General features: G+C 44.0%; 1 protein-coding gene across 1 annotated transcript in view; it reads right to left on the reverse strand.

Moving 5' to 3' along the window:
- LOC115464394 (histo-blood group ABO system transferase-like) overlaps nucleotides 1–20,620 on the reverse strand; it is an 80,041-nt gene that overhangs the window by 23,529 nt on the left and 35,892 nt on the right. Inside the window, exons 3-4 of the mRNA XM_030194776.1 lie at nucleotides 11,246–11,275; nucleotides 8,179–8,208 (exon numbers count right to left, since the gene is read on the reverse strand). Of these exons, the coding sequence (XP_030050636.1) occupies nucleotides 8,179–8,208; nucleotides 11,246–11,275 (60 nt within the window). The remainder of the gene's footprint in view (nucleotides 1–8,178; nucleotides 8,209–11,245; nucleotides 11,276–20,620) is intronic.

Below are 20,620 nucleotides of genomic sequence, written 5' to 3' on the forward strand. Positions count from 1 at the left end.
CCAAGGAGACCTTGGTATGCAGACCTCCGACAGATGCTTCTGGAGGCTCCTCTGCCGTTACCTCTGGTACCGAACCTGTTGTCTCAGGGTCCGGTAGCCATGGAGGACGCCTGCCGCTTTGGTCTTACGGCATGGCTATTGAGAGGGCGCAATTGAGGGATAAAGGTTATTCCAATAAAGTGATTACCACTCTTCTGCAAGCCCGCAAGCGGTCCACTTCCGTAGCTTATGCTAGGATTTGGTGCCTGTTTGAGTCTTGGTTTGCTTCCAGAGCCATTGCACCAATGCGGGCTCCTGTCTCGCCGATTCTGGACTTTTTGCAGGAAGGTGTACAAAAAGGCCTGGCCTATAATTCCCTGCGGGTGCAAGTGGCAGCATTGGCCTCCCTTCGTGGTAAGGTGGGAGGCGTGTCTTTGGCTGCTCACCCAGATGTGGCACGGTTTCTTAGAGGGGTGCTTCGGCTCCGACGTCCCGTGCGATCACCATGTCCAGCTTGGAACCTGGGGCTAGTTTTGAAAGCCCTGCAGGCATCTCCTTTTGAGCCGCTTCGGCGAGTATCGGAGAAGGATTTGACACTGAAGGCCGTTTTTCTGGTGGCCATTACCTCGGCGAGACGGGTGTCAGAGCTCCAGGCGCTGTCCTGTAGAGACCCATTTCTGCAATTTTCAGAGTCAGGAGTCACGGTTCGGACCGTGCCTTCCTTTATGCCTAAGGTGGTTTCAGCGTTTCACCTAAACCAGCCTATTTTCTTGCCCTCTTTTTCAGAAGAAGAGTTTCCAGAATCTTTTGGGCAGCTGCACCTTTTGGATGTGCGCAGGACTCTGCTGCAGTATCTGCGAGTTACTAACTCTTTCAGGACTTCTGATCATCTGTTTGTTTTACTGTCAGGTTCTCGCAGAGGGTCTCCAGCGTCTAAGGCCACTATTGCCCGCTGGCTCAAAGAGACTATCTTTTCAGCTTATCTGCTGGCCGGCCGGGTGCCGCCTGTAGCCTTTAAGGCGCATTCTACTAGAGCGATTTCTTCCTCTTGTGCTGAAACTGGAGCACTCTCTCTTCAAGAGATATGCAGTGCAGCAACATGGGCTTCTAAGCTCTCCTTTGCCAGACGTTACAGGCTGGATGTGGCTGCCAGGAGGGATGCGCGTTTTGGAGCACAAGTGCTAGCGCGTGGTGTGGCTTGTTCCCACCCTATCTAGGGATTGCTTTGTTACATCCCATACGTAATGGCTTCATCTGCTTGATGACAAGGAAGGGAAAATTAGGTTCTTACCATGATAATTTTCTTTCCTTTAGTCATAGCAGATGAAGCCATGAGCCCTCCCTGTTGGATTGTCAGTATGCTGTAAATTGGGTTTTTTTCAGGTTCTGTTCTAATTTCCTGAAGTTCCTTCCTTGGGAGAAAGTTGGAAAACAATCTTCAGGATTCATGTTCAGTTTAACTTTAGGAGGATGAGTTCATTCCCTCCAGTATGTTTTTTGGAGGATGTGTTGATTCCCTCCAGGAGGCGCGTGTGTTCCCCTCCAGTTCTGTAAATAGGATGAGTTCATTCCCTCCAGTGTGTTGGGAGGATTTGTGATTCCCTCCAGGAGGCGCGTGTGTTCCCCTCCACTTATACAATAAGGAGGATGAGTTTATTCCCTCCAGGAGGATGTGCATTCCCTCCTTTATGAGTTCATGCCCTTGTGATGGGCCATCGTTCGCTGTGAGGAAAGCTCTTGTGATTCCCATTGCGGTTGGCCATACTGCTTTGGAAGCTTCAAATACTGAAGAGGCAGTGGAGCTAGCTGGCCAAGAGGGCACTGAGAAAGTTTGAGTGCTCTCTCTCTCCCCTGCTGGTTGATGAACATAACCCATACATAATGGCTTCATCTGCTATGACTAAAGGAAAGAAAATTATCATGGTAAGAACCTAATTTTCCCTTCTTTGGACATTTTAATATATGTTTTTTGGTCTCAAAAAACCATTTTGTGTTTACATTTTATTGGTTGGCACAGCCACAACACCAATCCATTCAATTTCAGTTCATTTTTAACGAGCATTATTCCTGATGGCAAGATTTCCATGCAGTCGGATCGTAAGAATTTGTTCTCACACATCGTTTTTCAGTCATTTCATTTGGCACTTATTGTTTTTATACACATATTTTACCAATTTATTTCTATTAATTATATTTTTAATCGGCAGCATTTCCTGGCAAGATAGAAAATAAGCATTAGTTATTATTTCCAACAAATATTTTATGCGGCTCATCTCTACAGTCCAGTGTATTACATTTTACAAGTTTTCACTCGTACAACCTGCCATACACCTATGTAGATGCCATATTGTGATTCAGTCCATAAATTCATTCACGTTCTTAATTTGATACATGACCATAAAAATTGATCCCAGTAACACTCTATGGTGCGACGTAGCTTCAAAGCTAATTGGTTTAAATTTCTTTCTTTCAGATTGACGTAGCCACACTTGACATACTCAATAACATTAGATACATGAAATATGCACGTCACCATACCACCACGATCGCCAGTAAAACATTTACAAAAATTCAGTTTTCACAACAGATGCAATTTCTAATATGGTTCCTAAAAGATAGTAATATTTCTCCTCTCCAACTGCATTTTATTTTTAAAAACACAGAGTGGAAATTTACAAGTTACAGTTTACAAATAATCATTATGTTTACGTTGTTGACGTCATAGATGCGTTCTACCATCACGGTGTACAGCAGCACTGGATTTTCTCAGCTAAGGTTAAGTTTTCCCTCTTTTTATTTGACACTTTTTTATTTCATAGCTATATGCATTATGTACTCCATAGTCATCTTCACTACTCTATCCGACTACACGCTGTTCCGTTTTAGTTTCATTTTGGCGTAATTCCTTTTTCTCCTTCTGACTCCCTACTATAGATATTGCATCATACATCTGCGTCTATTCCAATACATTTAGGCATATGTCTCCACAGCATTCAAAGGTGACTCAAAGTCCGTCACATATTTCTGATTTGGTAGACTGTCACCATTAATGTCAGCCATACTTTTCAGCATTTTATTTACAGACACATTGTTTCTTTTAAAACTTTGGCATCAACCACTACAGTTTCACTGCATGTTAAGTTTGATATATTCAGGTTTGTCTAGATATATGGCCTAGTGGTTAGGGTGGCGGACTTTGGTCTTGGGGAACTGAGGAACTGAGTTTGATTCCCACTTCAGGCAAAGGCAGCTCCTTATGACTCTGGGCAAGTCACTTAACCCTCCATTGCCCCATGTAAGCCACATTGAGCCTGCCGTGAGTGGGAAAGCGTGGGGTACAAATGTAATAAAAAATATATACTTTTAAATGTCTTAACCTTATTGTTTTTCTATTCTTCAGAACCCTAACAGCTACTTTTCTCTTGATTAAGCCATCAGCCAAACACAAGAGGTAAAACCCATTTTTCACATAGATTTACAGATAATTATTATCAGGTCTATGTGTATATACTATTGATAGCATTTTTTACTTGTTTTTAGTTTGCACATTTGTTTGTCCGATTCTAAACATATTGGATTATCACCTGATTACCTCTGACCCATGTAAAGTCTAATACATAATGTACAAGCCAAGACTCATCTTTTACTTTTGATTTTTTATACTTTTTAATCTCTGTATATATATTTGAATGTGATTATTGCACAAGTTGATTTTATATATGTCACTATTTTATATATGTCATTTTTGTCTAATTACATTACTTTTTATGTAATTAGTTATTTTGTTTTTCATGTAGATCTAATAGACCCCTGATGCAGGCCTTGGAGCCGAAACACAGCCGGGTTGGGTCGTTATTTTAGCTGTTATATTAAAGACTTCTTGACATCCTCCTTGACATCCACTTTTTTTGTTCTATTGCCTTCGTTGCATGTGAGGGTTTTCCTCCTCCTTTTTGTTTTCTATTGGTTACTTCCTATCTACACCAGCACTCTAACCAACTAGATTAGATTGGTGAGGCAAGATTTTCCTTCACTAAATCTATGTGGGCTTTGGCTCATTATTCCATGCTTTTGAATGTGCTCTGTAATTTTGTTCTTTATAATAGTCTCTACCATTTTGCCTACCACCGACGTCAAACAATAGGGCATCCAGATAGTGAGGTTGCAATAGAGAGCATAGTAGACCAAGAGGGGCATTTTCTAAAGAAACGTCTAAGTTGGAATTTGGACGTCTTTGTAAAATGTCCAAATTCGGAAGCGGGGGAAAAGGTCATTTTTGAAAAAAGATGGACGTCCATATTTGTTTTCGAAAATACCATGGATGTCCTTGGATTTTCGGCCATTTTCGAACACAAAGACATCCAAATGCAAGATGTCCAAAACAGAGAAGGAGTGATTTAATAGTTAGTGCAGCAGGCTTTGATCCTGGCAACATGGGTTCAATTCCCACTGCTGCTCCTTGTGACTTTGGGCAAGTCAAATGCACAAGGAGCATTTTTGGATATGACATCTAAGTCTGAATTTGGACATTTTTTGTAAAATGTATAAAATCAGAACAGGAAAGGTCATTTTCTACAAAAAAAAAGTCTATCTTTTCCTTTAGAAAGTGCTGTTTGGAAAAATGTTTTGTGATTTGGGGAAGGAAGGGGAGGTGATCCCCGAGTTCCTCCAGTGGTCATTTGGGGCACCTTTTGTGTGGATTTATGTCACTTTTTGGACGTCTATCTCTTTTGAAAATGAGCCTGCAGGTGTCTTTAAATAAAAGCAGACAGATTTTCAAGATTGCACATTATCACTGTCAACTGCTGAGCAAGATGTAAATAGGAACAACAAACAGTCTGAAAAGTCAATATGCGAATATATATGTACCAAGACAGTAGGCTTCTCCCCAGAACTATCTAAAATCCCATCTAGGTGACATGTGAGGTCCACCACCTTTGCACTAGGCAGGGAAGTCACCAAGCGATCCTGACGTTCACCAGTCACCCAGCTATCTACACGCCTAATAATCGAATCACCAACTACAACAGCTGTCCTAAGCTTTCCATCCTGGGCAGAAGCTCCTGGAGACACAGCTTCAGTATGAGAAGATATTGCATCCCCTGGTGGGCTGGTCCTGACTACAGGATTATTTCCAACTTCACCAGGATGATGCTTTCAATTTAGGAGGCCTCCCTCCTCCAAGGCAGCATAGGGGCTGCCAGACTTGAGGTGGGACTTCTCTACAACGTCCCTGTAGGCCTCCTCTATGTACCTCTCTGTCTCCCTCAGCTCCTCCAAGTCTGCTACTCTAGCCTCTCGTTCTCTGAGAGCTAGGAGCTCTTTGCATTGATCACACACATATAACCTCTCACCAACTGGGAGATAATCATACATGTGACACTCAGCCCTCACACTGCTGGCCTGCTCTTTGTATCCTAGTATTACATAGTTTTTTTAATTAAAACTTCTTCACGTACTAGTGATATTAGATGAATATAAAGAGCCTTAAGATTATATGGTATAATGTGTAATTTATTTGGTGTTTATTTCCCAGAAACTAATTAAATGTAATTAAAACTAATAAAGATATAATTAAAACTCTAATGAAAACACTCCTCTTGTTATACTAATTAAAGTAATGACTATATATGAAGAGTTGTGCTAGGGTAGGTTGAATAGGGCACATATATGTGGGTACAGTGGTTTTCTTGTGAGTTTTGGAGGGCTCACAGTTTCCACCACAAGTGTAACAGGTAGGGTGAGGTATGGGCCTGCATTGCACCCACTACACACTACTCCAGGGAACTGCATACTGCTCTAATACACCTGGCTATAACATCTGAGTCTGTCATAGAGGATGATGAATACTATTTTTATTCGCATTTTTGGGGTGGGAGGGGTCAGCCCTCATTCCCTCCAGTGGTGATCTGGTCATTTAGGTCACCTTTTGATGCCTTATTATAAAAACAGGTGTAGACCAAAACATTGAAGTTTTCACCCTAGACATTTTCATTTTGTTTCATTATGGCCCTAAACCCACCCTAATCCTATCTTCAAAACGCCCCCGACACACTCCCTTGTAATTTGGATGTATTGCAGACGAAATGCATAGCTAAACATCTGCAAAATAGGTTTTGAAAATACCAATTTGGATGTTTTGAGAAGAAATACATCCAAATGGTGCTTTGTGACACTTTCTGGATGTTTTTTTTTTGCTTTCAAAAATGAGCCCCATACTTTATTACATTTGTTATACTGCTTAGCTTTACATAAGATCACAGCAGTTTAAAATCATAAAATATAAATTACAAAATTGAAAACAAAAAAGAAAGAAAGAAAATGGGCTACAATGAATAATAGGAAAGCCCATCCATTCAAGACCATAGACTAGCGTTTTCCAACCTGTGCGCAATGGCACCCTGGTGTGCCACAGCAAATCCCGACCTCCCTCCCGCCCGAACCACTACTGCACACAGCAGTGCAGAAGCGGAAGAAAAAAAAAACCCAAGTGCAGGACTGCAGCAGCCTTCAAGCATGTGCTGTCAGTTCTGCCGGTCCTCTACCCCCCGAACTGGAAGTTGTCGTCAGCGGGGGCAGAGGACCAGCAAAGCTGATAGCACATGCCTGAAGGCTGCTGCGGGCCCAAACTAGTTTTTTTTTGTCGTGGCCAATGGAGACAGGGAGTAGACGGCGTTCAGGGCCCAGAGGTGACTGCTAAGGAGGTTGGATGAAAACAGGAGACGGGATGAAGTCAAAAAAATTGAAGCCAATAGGTCAGTAGTCTGTTTTCCTTCCATTCCAAAGAAAGCAAGCAAACCTATGAGCCACTGCATCTGCGTTGTCATTCTTTATTGTTGGTAGCATTTTTTATTTAATCTCAGTTACATTTTTAAACATGCTGGCTTGTGCAGCATACAGATGTACAAAGAGGAAGTATAATAATGGAATAACTTTTCATAGGTACTACTACTACTACTACTACTTAACATTTCTAAAGCGCTACTAGGGTTACGCAGCGCTGTACAATTTAACATAGAAGGACAGTTAGTCTGATAGGTAGAATAGTAATTTGTTATAAATCGTAATCAGTGTGTTATTTGGAGGGGCTGGTTATAGGGACACCCTAGCACTGATATATTTGTGCAGATAAAAAGATGGAGACCTGTGTGGCTGGGGAGGGGGGGGGGGGGCGGAGGTTGGGAGGTGCCACGAAAAGTTGCTCGGACATGAAGGGTGCCATGAACTGAAAACTTTTGGGAACCACTGCCATAGACATTAAAACTAAATAAAATACAATTTATAATCCCATTTAACTCCCAGGAAAAACAACATCAAAAGCAATAGTGAAATAATGTGACTTAAGAGGACGCTTAAAATGGGATAATGATTTCTCTGCCTGCAAACTCTGAGGCAGCGCATTCTATGGCTATAGAGTTATGGAAAAAAAAGATGCCCCTTTTCTAGTAGTCAACAGACAGTTGTCTTCGAGCACTGACGCAACGCATAATTGAAGATAAGTGTTTGTTGATAATTGACTGTACATTATATTTAAGAACTGAAGACTAATTTTGCTCTAGAATGGCTTTTTGCAACACTTGAACACTACAGGAGGTTTTTTGACCAATGATGACCTTTTTTTGCTGTATGCATGCTGGTCTGCTGATTTTGCGATCCGGTTTCATTGACTGTTGCATGCCTCAGTTTTGATGAGGTTTTTTTCCTCCTTATATAATAAGTGGGCATGCTATTACCTTTATTCACTGTTATTCTTTGTGACTAAAAATAGGGGACATATTTAGAAGGCCAGCAGTTTTTCCAATATTGAACCCTAAAAGATTTACTTAAAACATTAGAAGTGTCACACTTATATTTAAGTTATTTTTTCAAATCCACACTCATTAGATAGGGCCCTGTGCCAGAGACATGCAAGCATTTTTAGCACTTGCTAAAACTGAGCGCTCGCTAACCATGTAGACGCCCATAGGAATATTATAGGCATCTACATGGTTAGAGTGTGCTAAAAACGCTAGTGCGCCTTTGTTAACAGGGCCCTAAGGTCTAAACTGAAACCTGAGGATTTGCTGTTAAGCTAAAACCAAAATGATAGGTTAGTACACTTTCAAAGACAATATGGAAAACGTTTTCAGGTTTATTTTCTTCCCTGATTTATAAATCTGGCCCTAATTGTATTCAAGTTTATCAAGAAAGTATACTGACCTGCCTCTTAGAGATCCAAACTCTAGCCACCTGTGCAAGAAAAGAAAAATATTGATTTATTTCATTGTTGTGATCCCTGCCACCTTCACTGGAACTCTTTTAATTTAATTTAATCTAATCTAAACACTTACAGACCGCTTCATCCAACTGGTTTTACAAGATATCAGAAAAAATACAATGATATAAAATTCATTAAAACTTGTCTTACATATTTCTGAAATAGATCTGAAACTAATATATGTTGGTATTCTTTTGATTGAGACTGGAGTCTATTTACTTTCTCTGGGACAAAGTGGTTTCTTGGATTCCTTTAATAGTTATGAGGGGAGATATGATATAGGTTGAGACAAGGCAAGCCCCAGAGATTCCCCAGTGAAGCAGTTGAGTCCAAATGAAGCAGTTGAGTCCAGAACTCCGGGTCCCAGAAGTCTTTTCAAGGATGAGTGAGGAGAGTAGTCCTAAAAAGATGAATGGATTCCCAGTCCCAGCAGGGGGAGCAATGGCTCCAGGCAGGGTGAGCCTGTTACTCCATTCCCCACTAGAGGGCGAGGGAAGGATGAAGCTCGGTTTCCCTGGCTTCACCATACTACTAATAACATTTGTATAGCGCTACCATACGCATGCAGCGCTGAACATGTGACACATAGAGACAGTCCCTGCTCAAAGAGCTTACAATCTAGGTAATATAATTCCCCCCAGCTGTGAGAAGGGGAGGGCAGATATCCTGGAGGCTCTCAATCACCAGGAGAGAGGGGAGACGAATGGAAAGAGAGATTCCATGGAGTATGTGGAGGAAGGAAATAGCCTGCCACTAGAGCTGCCTAAGGGAGAGAAGCCAGCAACCATGGAGTGGGAGAGTTCAAAGGTTGTCCTGCCCAGCACTTGAAGGCAGTGGAGGAGGCCACACTGGGCGTGGTGCTGAGAGGTGGGAGAAACTGCCAACCCTGTTCTTTACAGGGTTCCCTCTGTGCTGTGAAAAGGCAGGTGATTTGTGGTATTGGTTTGATATACAAAGACTGTCCATAAAGATTCGTTCTGAACTATTGTTCTATATTGGAAGTGTGCTGAACTCTTACTAAACCCTTCTGAAGGAGGGGGGAGGAAAGCTAATGCCCTAATAGACCTGTGGTCTTGAGGAACTGAGCGTTTGCTGAGGATTTTGGGACCTGGACTGTACCTTTTTTTCCTTTTGATCTTATGAGAACTGTACCTTTTTCTTTTGAAGACTATATTAAGAGGGCTGTACCTTTTGTTTTGAAGAATATATTATGATTTTTGGTATGAAATTGCCTTGATAATAAAATACTTTGGCCCTGAGTCCCAGTATCAGCAGCATTCTGTCTGGGAACCCTGGGAGCCCCTCAGGCTTGCTGGCTCCACCCAAGAGGAGGAAGCGGCCCCCCCTTTACAAGGTCTATAAAATAATGAGTGGAGTCAGTGGCGTACCTAGGGTAGTTGACACCCGGGGCTGGTCATTTTTTAACACCCCCCCCCCCCCCCCCCCCAAAAACAAATCCAGTACTAGGCATGCCGAGAATACAAAACACTCAGGACCTTTAGAGCAATTCTACCATACCATAAGCAGTCATTTCTACGAGTCACACAAGGAAAAGGAAAGCATCTTAAACACTACAGTGAGCACTAGAACATCAATTCACTTATTGTAAAACGAAACCAGACAGAATAGTACAGATCGTAGATCCTGCACAGTCAATGCCAACTGAAGCCATGTCTTTTTCACAAACACAGATACACCCTAATCCACTATAGAATAAGTAATCATAAACTTTCTATTTAGACAAAATTAAACTGAACCCCCAATGCCAGACTCTCCATACAATGCAACACCACAGAAACAGAAACTGTCCCCTAGTACTGTGCAAAATATAAAGACAGCAGATGTAAATTTGAAAAAAAACTAACAAGTACCAATCACCACTTTACAAATTAACAAATAGAAATAAAACAAATATAGAAAGTAAAATAATACCATTTTATTGGACTAATACATTTAGCTTTCAGAGGCCCAAACCTCCATCCTCGGGTCAGTACAGTATAGTGCTGTACAGTATCCTATCCTGACCTGAGGAAGGGGGTTTGTTCTCCGAAAGTTAGTCAAAATGTTTTAAAATTAGTCCAATAAAAGATTACCTTGTTTACATGTTCTATTATAACATTTATTAACACAGCTACAATACTACTTATCCTAAAGCAAAAAACAAAAATATATATTTTATTTACAGTTTGTTGTCTCTGGTTTCTGCTTCCCTCATCTTCTTTTCACCATCTTCCTTCCATCCAGCATCTGTCTTTGTTCTCTGCCATCCAGTGCCAGCCCTCTCTGCTGTCTCCTCCATCCAATGTCTGCCCTCTCACCCTGCCCCTTCCATCCACATCTGCCCTCTATCTCTGCTCCTTCCATTCACTGTCTGCCCTTTCCCTTCCATCCACTCCACTGTCTGCCCTTTCTCTCTGCCCCTTCAATCCACCATTTGCCCTCCCCTCTCCCATCCATCCAGGGTCTGCCCTCCCTCTCGCTCCCCCTTCCATCTAGGATCTGTCCCCTCTCTAACTGCCCCTTTTTTCAGCCCCCACTTCCAGTCCCCTTCTCTCCCCTTCTCCTGTCTGTGACACCACCCCAGTGCCTCTTCTCCCCTCTGAACACCCCCACCCCATTCCCTTCTCCCCTCCCCTTCTCCTGTCTGAGACCCCACCCCAGTCCCCTTCTCCCCTCCCCCTCCAACTGTCTGAGGACCCCCCACCCCAGTCCCCTTCTCCCCTCCCCATCTCCCATCTGAGATCCACAACCCAGTCCCCTTCTCCCCTCCCCTGTCCTGAATTATAGGCATCTACATGGTTAGAGTGTGCTAAAAACGCTAGTGCGCCTTGTTAACCGGGCCCTAAGGTCTAAACTGAAACCTGAGGATTTGCTGTTAAGCTAAAACCAAAATGATAGGTTAGTACACTTTCAAAGACAATATGGAAAAACGTTTTCAGGTTTATTTTCTTCCCTTGATTTATAAATCTGGCCCTAATTGTATTCAAGTTTATCAAGAAAGTATATGACCTGCCTCTTAGAGATCCAACCTCTAGCCACCTGTGCAAGAAAAGAAAAAGGGAGAAATTAGACCTTACCTGCTAATTTGCTTTCCTTTAATCCCTCCGGACCGGCCCAGGATTGGACTGATGGGTGTGCTCGCCTTCCAGCAGGTTGGAGACTGAGAAAAAACTCTGACTCTAGCGAGCCAATAGGAGCCCTGGTCACGTGACCCTAGCCTCAGTATTTGAATAACAAAGCAGCAAGAAGAAGAACAAGACATTCTGTGCCCCAAGGAATTCCAGCAACCAGGGAGCACTATTAAAAACGTGCTCTAATGAAGGCTCACCGACAAACTCTCACCAGAAGCAGCGGTATGGCCTCACTGTACTGGCTCACCACGTACCCTTACCAGGGCAGCGGTATGGCCTCACTGTAATGGCTCACCACGTACCCTTACCAGGGCAGCGGTATGGCCTTATCTTAATGGCTCACCGACTACCCTCACCAGAGCAGCGGTATGGCCTCACTGTAATGGCTCACCACGTACCCTTACCAGAGCAGCGGTATGGCCTCACTGTAATGGCTCACCACATACCCTTACCAGAGCAGCGGTATGGCCATAACAGAAGATCAATGATTCTTTTTTTTATTTATTTATTTTTTTTTTATTTGTCTAACTAACTAGCAAAAAACAGCTCTACAAACAAATAAATAGAACATGCAAACCCAGACAGAAAACTGAAATAGGGAGGGGCCTGGGCCGGTCCGGAGGGATTAAAGGAAAGCAAATTAGCAGGTAAGGTCTAATTTCTCCTTCCTTAGCATCCCTCCGGACCGGCCCAGGATTGGACTGATGGGACGTAACAAAGCAGTAGTTCTATGGGTGGGACCCCAGCAAGGCCGCAGTGAGTACCCGCGATGCAAAGACCGTCTCCTGCCAAAAATGAACATCAAGTCTGTAATGTATAGAAAAAAGAATGGAGAGAGGACCAAGTCGCCGCCTTACAAATCTCTGCAGGAGGCATCAAGGGATACTCCATGGATGACGCTGCCTGTGCTGTAGTGGAATGAGCATTACTAGCCTCCGGGACTGCCTTGCCTGCCGAGAGGTAGGCTAAAGTTATCAACTCTTTAAAAACCCCCCTAGATAACGTAGGGTTAGAAGCCGGGAAAAAAAAAACTCTTATGGTGACCAGCACCAAGCAAAAGACAATCCGAGCGGCGAAAAACCTCAGTGACTGCGAGATATCGTTTAAGCACTCTCTTACCATGCAAAGCATGCAATGTCTACTGCTCATGTGTACTACTATTACTACTTAACATTTCTAGAGCGCTACTAGGGTTACGCAGCGCTGTACAGATTAAGAAAAAAGGGCAGTCCCTGCTCCAAAGAGCTTACAATCTAATGGGCGAAAAGTCGAAGTAGGGTCAGTCCAGATTTCCTGAGACCAATCCCAGAACAAGAAGAAAAACCGACTGTGACAGATGAAACAGAGAGAGAAGGACCACTCTCTCTTTAGAAAACTGTAGAAATGGAGACCTGCAGGAAAAAAACTTGCACCTCCGAAACTCTCCTAGCGGACGCAATAGACACCAAAAAACACTGCCTTTAGGGTTAAGTCCTTCAAAAACAAGTTTGCCATGGTGCAAACGGAGGCCCCGTGAGAGCCGAAAACACCGGAATTAAGGTCCCAACTTGGAAAGATCAATCTAACCGGTGGCCGAAGGCTAACTCCTTTTAAGAAATGAGAAATGGGCGACTTCGGGAAGACTACCACCGACTTACCCCAAATCCGACCTATGAAACCGGACAGAGCTGCCGCCTGCATTTTTTAAGTGAAGAAAGAGACAATCGTTCCTCAAATCCTCGCTGCAGAAAAACATCTGAGCCACGGAAACTCGAAAAGGAGCAACCCCAGCATCTGCACAGCAAGTCTCAAAAATTCTCCAGGAGCAAAAATAGCTGAGAGAGGTGGAGCGACGACGAGGACCGAAGCACTGTGGAAATAAAAAGAAAAACCCCTCTGATCTAAACGGGCTCGTTCAATAAGCAAGTCGTAAGACAAAATCGAGCCGGGGAAAGCCGGCCCTTGAATCAGCAAGGACTTGTATAGCGGAAGTCGAAGAGAAGACATCACCTTCAGCCGCTGCAGATTCGCGTATCAAGAGCGTGAAGGCCAATCTGGGAGCACCAGAATCACTGGCTTCCCAAGTTTCTCTATCTTTTGAAGGAAACGAGCTAATAGAGGCTACAGAGGAAGCACGTAAAGAAATTCGGAGGAACTTTGAGTTGAGTCTGTAAGCAAACAGATGGAAAACCGGAGTGCCCCAATGACGTACTAGCAACTAAAACGCATCGATTGCTGAGAGCGCATTCGCCTGGATCGAGCGTGCGACGACTGGGGAAGTCCGCTTGAATATTGGTCAACTCCTGCTACATGCGAGGCTGATATGGCAGTGAGATGAGCTTCTGCCCATACCAGGAAACACTCCGCCTCTTACCGGCACCCTGTTACCCTCTGCCGATTGATATAGGCTACTGCCGAGGCGCTGTCAAGAACTACCAGCCTTATAACCGGCAGAAAGGCAAAAGAGCAGGATACTACGCCAGTAAAGAAGATGCACTTGAAGAAAGAAAGAGGACATGGCAGACTATACAAAATGGGGGAAACAATACTTGTCCCTTCCCAAAACCAAATTGATATTGTCTTGTAACAAGGTCCTATCCATTGTGAAATTATTAGTCTAATCTTCCCAGGCCACCAAGCCACTGGGTGCCATTTACTGATAAATCGTCAGTCCAACCAGAGATATGCTGGAGCCCAATATAGTGAACCCCCTTCCCCCAGGGTACCTCTTATACAATTATCCCACGAAATAGAGAAATAATGAGTTGCTATTTGTTTACAAGATTTCAAATATGAAATTTTTTAGAGCTGAGATTTAACAAACTAAGCTTTGACCTGCACATCTGTGTGGAAAAAAAAAAAAACGGCTTCAAAATTGGTTAAATGTGAAGGTTCCATAAGGGATGGGCACACTCCTCTTACTGTTCTCCTAGCACCTACATCCATCCCATTAACCGTCTAGCGCTGTGCGTATTTCCCTGAAAAGTTGTACTTGCAGTAGCAAGGTCAGTGAAAACCAAAAGTATGATGATCCACAATGCTTACACTTAATATAGTAGAAGTAACATTTTTTTGAATGCCTCAAATTGTGTGGAGGCATAGGGCATTTTAAATAGACCACTTATAAGTGCTACAGGTTTACTAGTCTTGTGGATCATTCTTGACTGGAAATAAGTAGGCTAAAATACAATGCAGCTGACTAGAATGTCTTGAACCAGAGTACATTTTTTTTTTTTTTCCTTGGGCAGCATGCAGAGTTGAAGAGATGTGCAAAATTGTACCAGGAGACTGCTTTTAAGTTTCATAGATCTAGAAGGCTGGTAGCATAGACCACAATAAGCTGCAGTTACACTGCTCAACAAAATCCCTGAGTATTTCAATCTGAAAACTAGTACAGAACTTCCCTCAACTGCCTATACCAGATCCAAGGATACTTTTGCTGTTTGAATAAACAGAATTATGAGCATCTTGACATTCTGAGAAGGAGAGGGGAACAAAAGATGGCTTCAGCTTGAAGTAAAGTTGGAAATGTGTCAACAAATGAAGCATTGTGCACAGCCAGTGAATTGCCCAAAAACTATGCTCAATTGGTTTGCACCGAGCGGTTTATGAAAAAACAGTTTCTGTATTTTCTTTGTATTTAAAGATCTATGAACATGTAAAACTAGTAGACTAGTATTCCCGTTAAGACGTTGTAAATAGCTGTTGAAAGTAGCAGTGCTACTCTCCCTACTGTTCCTAAAGCTTTCCTGTGGGAATGTCCAGTAAAATAATAAACTGGGGGAGGGGAGGGGAGGGGAGGGGGAAGGAGGAGGAGGGAAATGGAGCTTTTTTTTTTTTTTTTTTAAGATGCATTGAAAAGAAAAACAATAAACTGCATTATTCTAAAATGACTCTCTTTACTACTTCGGAGGACATGGGCCTGTGAAGTTCCAACAGAAAAAACATGCTTGTAACAGCTGCATCCCAGTGTGCAAAGATAACATACAGCATGATAGGCCTAAAGAGCCATGTCAATTTACACAGGGCTTTCCTTCCAAAAGAAAGCAGTTCTTGTAGAAAAACTGCTGCATGTAAAGCCATGCAAAGTATATGGCTTGATGGAAAAAGTAATATTTTGTATAACCATTGTTTAAGCAAGCACAAAGATGCTTTAACCTATGCCCTAAGAATAGGTGAATAGACATGTATGGAGCTACTATGGCGCTTAAGTTGAATCTGCGGAGGAGAGACCATCCCAGAAATCTTCTGCAAGCTCTTTCTGCTCTATTAATAGGACCTCTCCTGATCGCCATAAAAATCTCCAGACAAATCACCTTCCCTAAATCTTTTTGGAGGTGGAAGAGCAGGCTTGACAAAATTCCCTGCCCCAGCTGCTGCATCAAAAAGGCCTGGTACATCTGGAGCACAAACTCAGGAGGAAAACCCCCTGCCTGAGTAGGCCCAGATTGCACCAGAGCTCCCAAAATACCAGAATCTGGATTGGAGACATTGATGTCCGAAGTCTGTGCACGCGATGGCGAAGATGGAGCAAAATTCAAAATGGCCGCCGTTCGCGCCAAAACCGCGGGAACGGCCTCTGGCAGCGCCTGACCCCTCAGAACTGACACCGGCATCGACGGCGATAAACTTTGAACCGACAAATGAACTGCTGACGACGAAAGCAAAGAAGGCCTCGATGCACCCGCCAGAGCGGTACAGTACTTACAGGAGCCGGAAGAAAACCCCCCGACACTAGCGGACAGCACATCGATTCAGCATCTCTGACATGGCGGCGGCGCGCGTACCGTGACGGCGAAGGAACGGAAGCTGAAGACTGAATCCCCGAAGCAGAAGGAACCGTACAGCCCGACGCTCCAATCACCGTCGTACAAAATTTGCAAGCGCCGGAGGAGCCAACCCCCCCCGACGCTGACATACAGCGCACCGCTTAAGCTTTGCCGACATCGCTGGAACGCGCGTGCACGCGACGAGTTGGTTGGCGCCTAAATTCTTTTAAAGCAAAGGACGCTCCGAAGACAAAAATAGCGCTTAGCAAACTACACACCCGGGAAACTCAACCATAGGAGAACCAGAAACAAAAATTGAAAAGTTCTCAGCGTTTTTTTTTTTTTAAGGAGCTGTTAACATGCACACAGACAGAAGAAAAATAAACACTAAACGGAGCTGTCTGCTCGTTAGGTCTATGGGGAAGCACTGCTTCTGCTTAGCTTTCTCTTTTTTTTTTTTATATTTTAAATCTGGTTGCCTCTCCCAAAGGCAACACCCCTTTGCTTGCCAAAAGGGGGCCCCTTCCCTGAAAAATTTTACTCGTTAGCAGGGAGGTGGGGAGGAAAAAAGGGGGAGGGACCCGGGACACCCGAGTATAACACCCCTGAGGCAAAATTGAAATTCTAACAAGCCTCCAAAGAATTCCTGTGGCACAGAATAAAGTACAGAATAAAGTACCAACTAGACAAAAAATTCAGACAAGTCAGAAAATAGAGAGAGACTAATGGGCTCACTTCCTACCTGCTGGGAGACTGAGAAAATACAGAGGCTAGGGTCACGTGACCAGGGCTCCTATTGGCTCGCTAGAGTCAGAGTTTTTTTCTCAGTCTCCAACCTGCTGGAAGGCGAGCACAACCCATCAGTCCAATCTGGGCCGGTCCGGAGGGATGCTAAGGAATATGATTTATTTCATTGTTGTGATCCCTGCCACCTTCACTGGAACTCTTTTAATTTAATTTAATCTAATCTAAACACTTACAGACCGCTTCATCCAACTGGTTTACAAGATATCAGAAAAAATACAATGATATAAAATTCATTAAACTTGTCTTACCTATTTCTGAAATAGATCTGAAACTAATATGTTGGTATTCTTTTGATTGAGACTGGAGTCTATTTACTTTCTCTGGGACAAAGTGGTTTTCTTGGATTCCTTTAATAGTTATGAGGGGAGATATGATATAGGTTGAGACAAGGCAAGCCCCAGAGATTCCCCAGTGAAGCAGTTGAGTCCAAATGAAGCAGTTGAGTCCAGAACTCCGGGTCCCAGAAGTCTTTTCAAGGATGAGTGAGGAGAGTAGTCCTAAAAAGATGAATGGATTCCCAGTCCCAGCAGGGGGAGCAATGGCTCCAGGCAGGGTGAGCCTGTTACTCCATTCCCCACTAGAGGGCGAGGGAAGGATGAAGCTCGGTTTCCCTGGCTTCACCATACTACTAATAACATTTGTATAGCGCTACCATACGCATGCAGCGCTGAACATGTGACACATAGAGACAGTCCCTGCTCAAAGAGCTTACAATCTAGGTAATATAATTCCCCCCAGCTGTGAGAAGGGGAGGGCAGATATCCTGGAGGCTCTCAATCACAGGAGAGAGGGGAGACGACTGGAAAGAGAGATTCCATGGAGTATGTGGAGGAAGGAAATAGCCTGCCACTAGAGCTGCCTAAGGGAGAGAAGCCAGCAACCATGGAGTGGGAGAGTTCAAAGGTTGTCCTGCCCAGCACTTGAAGGCCAGTGGAGGAGGCCACACTGGGCCGTGGTGCTGAGAGGTGGGAGAAACTGCCAACCCTGTTCTTTACAGGGTTCCCTCTGTGCTGTGAAAAGGCAGGTGATTTGTGGTATTGGTTTGATATACAAAGACTGTCCATAAAGATTCGTTCTGAACTCTTGTTCTATATTGGAAGTGTGCTGAACTCTTACTAAACCCTCTGAAGGAGGGGGGAGGGAAAGCTAATGCCCTAATAGACCTGTGGTCTTGAGGAACTGAGCGTTTGCTGAGGGATTTTGGGACCTGGACTGTACCTTTTTTCCTTTTGATCTTATGAGAACTGTACCTTTTTCTTTTGAAGACTATATTAAGAGGGCTGTACCTTTTGTTTGAAGAATATATTATGATTTTGGTATGAAATTGCCTTGATAATAAATACTTTGGCCCTGAGTCCCAGTATCAGCAGCCTTCTGTCTGGGAACCCTGGGAGCCCCTCAGGCTTGCTGGCTCCACCCAAGAGGAGGAAGCGGCCCCCCCCTTTACAAGGTCTATAAAATAATGAGTGGAGTCAGTGGCGTACCTAGGGTAGTTGACACCCGGGGCTGGTCATTTGTTAACACCCCCACCCCTCCCCCCCCCCCCCCCAAAAACAAATCCAGTACTAGGCATGCCGAGAATACAAACACTCAGGACCTTTAGAGCAATTCTACCATACCATAAGCAGTCATTTCTACGAGTCACACAAGGAAAAGGAAAGCATCTAAACACTACAGTGAGCACTAGAACATCAATCACCTATTGTTAAAACGAAACCAGACAGAATAGTACAGATCGTAGATCCTGCACAGTCAATGCCAACTGAAAGCCATGTCTTTTTCACAAACACAGATACACCTAATCCCCTATAGAATAAGTAATCATAAACTTTCTATTTAGACAAAAATTAAACTGAACCCCCAATGCCAGACTCTCCATACAATGCAACACCACAGAAACAGAAACTGTCCCCTAGTACTGTGCAAAATATAGACAGCAGATGTAAATTTGAAAAAAACTAACAAGTACCAATCACCACTTTACAAATTAACAAATAGCAATAAAACAAATATAGAAAGTAAAATAATACCATTTTATTGGACTAATACATTTAGCTTTCAGAGGCCAAAACCTCCATCCTCGGGTCAGTACAGTATAGGTGCTGTTACAGTATCCTATCCTGACCTGAGGAAGGGGGTTTTGTTCTCCGAAAGTTAGTCAAAATGTATTAAATTAGTCCAATAAAAGATTACCTGTTTATGTGGAATAATGTATTGTGTTTTACATGCATTTTCTGTCAGCAAGTTTTTTTTTTTTTTTTCTTTCTCTGTGATTACTCTGTGACCTCTGATGTGAATTGCCTAGAGAGGTCACACCCATGCAACTTCCTGTAGGTGTGATTAGGAACAGCACATGGAGCTTAAAGGTCTCTCTAACCTGAGGATCTATGGTGTGAGCATCCATTACCATCTAAGCATATGGAAAGAGCGTGATAATCCAACTGTATTGTATATGTTATATAAGCCTGCCTGAATATCAATCTAACTAAAAACTGTGAGTAAACAGATGTTTTGTTAATTCAACTTTAAAGTGACTCAGCAGTGAATTATTCTGGGGTGTATGTGAGAGAGATGAAGAAAAGAAATTAACATTTCTAAAGCTGAAGCTGTGTGTATAAAACATCTGCTAATTATTTACTACAAATAATCCAACAGTTTACATGTTCTATTATAAACATTTATTAACACAGCTACAATACTACTTTATCCTAAAGCAAAAAACAAAAATATATATTTTATTTACAGTTTGTTGTCTCTGGTTTCTGCTTCCCTCATCTTCTTTTCACCATCTTCCTTCCGTCCAGCATCTGTCTTCGTTCTCTGCCATCCAGTGCCAGCCCTCTCTGCTGTCTCCTCCATCCAATGTCTGCCCTCTCACCCTGCCCCTTCCATCCACATCTGCCCTCTATCTCTGCCCCTTCCATTCACTGTCTGCCCTTTCCCTTCTATCCACTCCACTGTCTGCCCTTTCTCTCTGCCCCTTCAATCCACCATTTGCCCTCCCTCTCCCATCCATCCAGGGTCTGCCCTCCCTCTCGCTCCCCCTTCCATCTAGGATCTGTCCCCTCTCTAACTGCCCCTTTTTTCAGCCCCCACTTCCAGTCCCCTTCTCCTCTCCCCTTCTCCTGTCTGTGACCCCCACCCTGTCCTCTTTCCCTCCCCCTCCCCTGAGACCCCACCCCAGTCCCCCTCCCCCTCCCCATCTCCCATCTGAGATCCCAACCCAGTCCCCTTCTCCCCTCTCCCTCCCTGTCTGAGATCCCCACCCCAGTCCCCTCCCTCCCCTTTTCCCCTCTGAACACCCCCACCCCAGTCCCCTTCTCCCCTCCTTCTCCCATCTGAGACCACCACCCCAGTCCCTTCTCCCCTCCCCTGTCTGAGACCCCCCCACCCAGTCCCCTTCTCCCCTCCTCTTCCCCTCTGAACACCCCCACCCCAGTCCCTTCTCCCCTCCCCTTCCTTCTCCCATCTGAGATCCCCACTCCAGTCCCCTTCTCCCCCTCCCCCTGTCTGTGACCCCCACCCCAGTCATCTCCCCTCTGAACACCCCACCCCAGTCCCCTTCTCCCCTCCCCTCCCCTGTCTGAGACCCCACCCAGTCCCCTTCTCCCCTCCCTTTTCCCCTCTGAACACCCCCACCCAGTCCCCTTCTCCCTCCCCTCCTTCTCCGTCTGAGATCCCCACCCAGTCCCCTTCTC

Source organism: Microcaecilia unicolor, chromosome 3, assembly GCF_901765095.1.
Source record: "Microcaecilia unicolor chromosome 3, aMicUni1.1, whole genome shotgun sequence".
Lineage (NCBI taxonomy): Eukaryota > Metazoa > Chordata > Amphibia > Gymnophiona > Siphonopidae > Microcaecilia > Microcaecilia unicolor.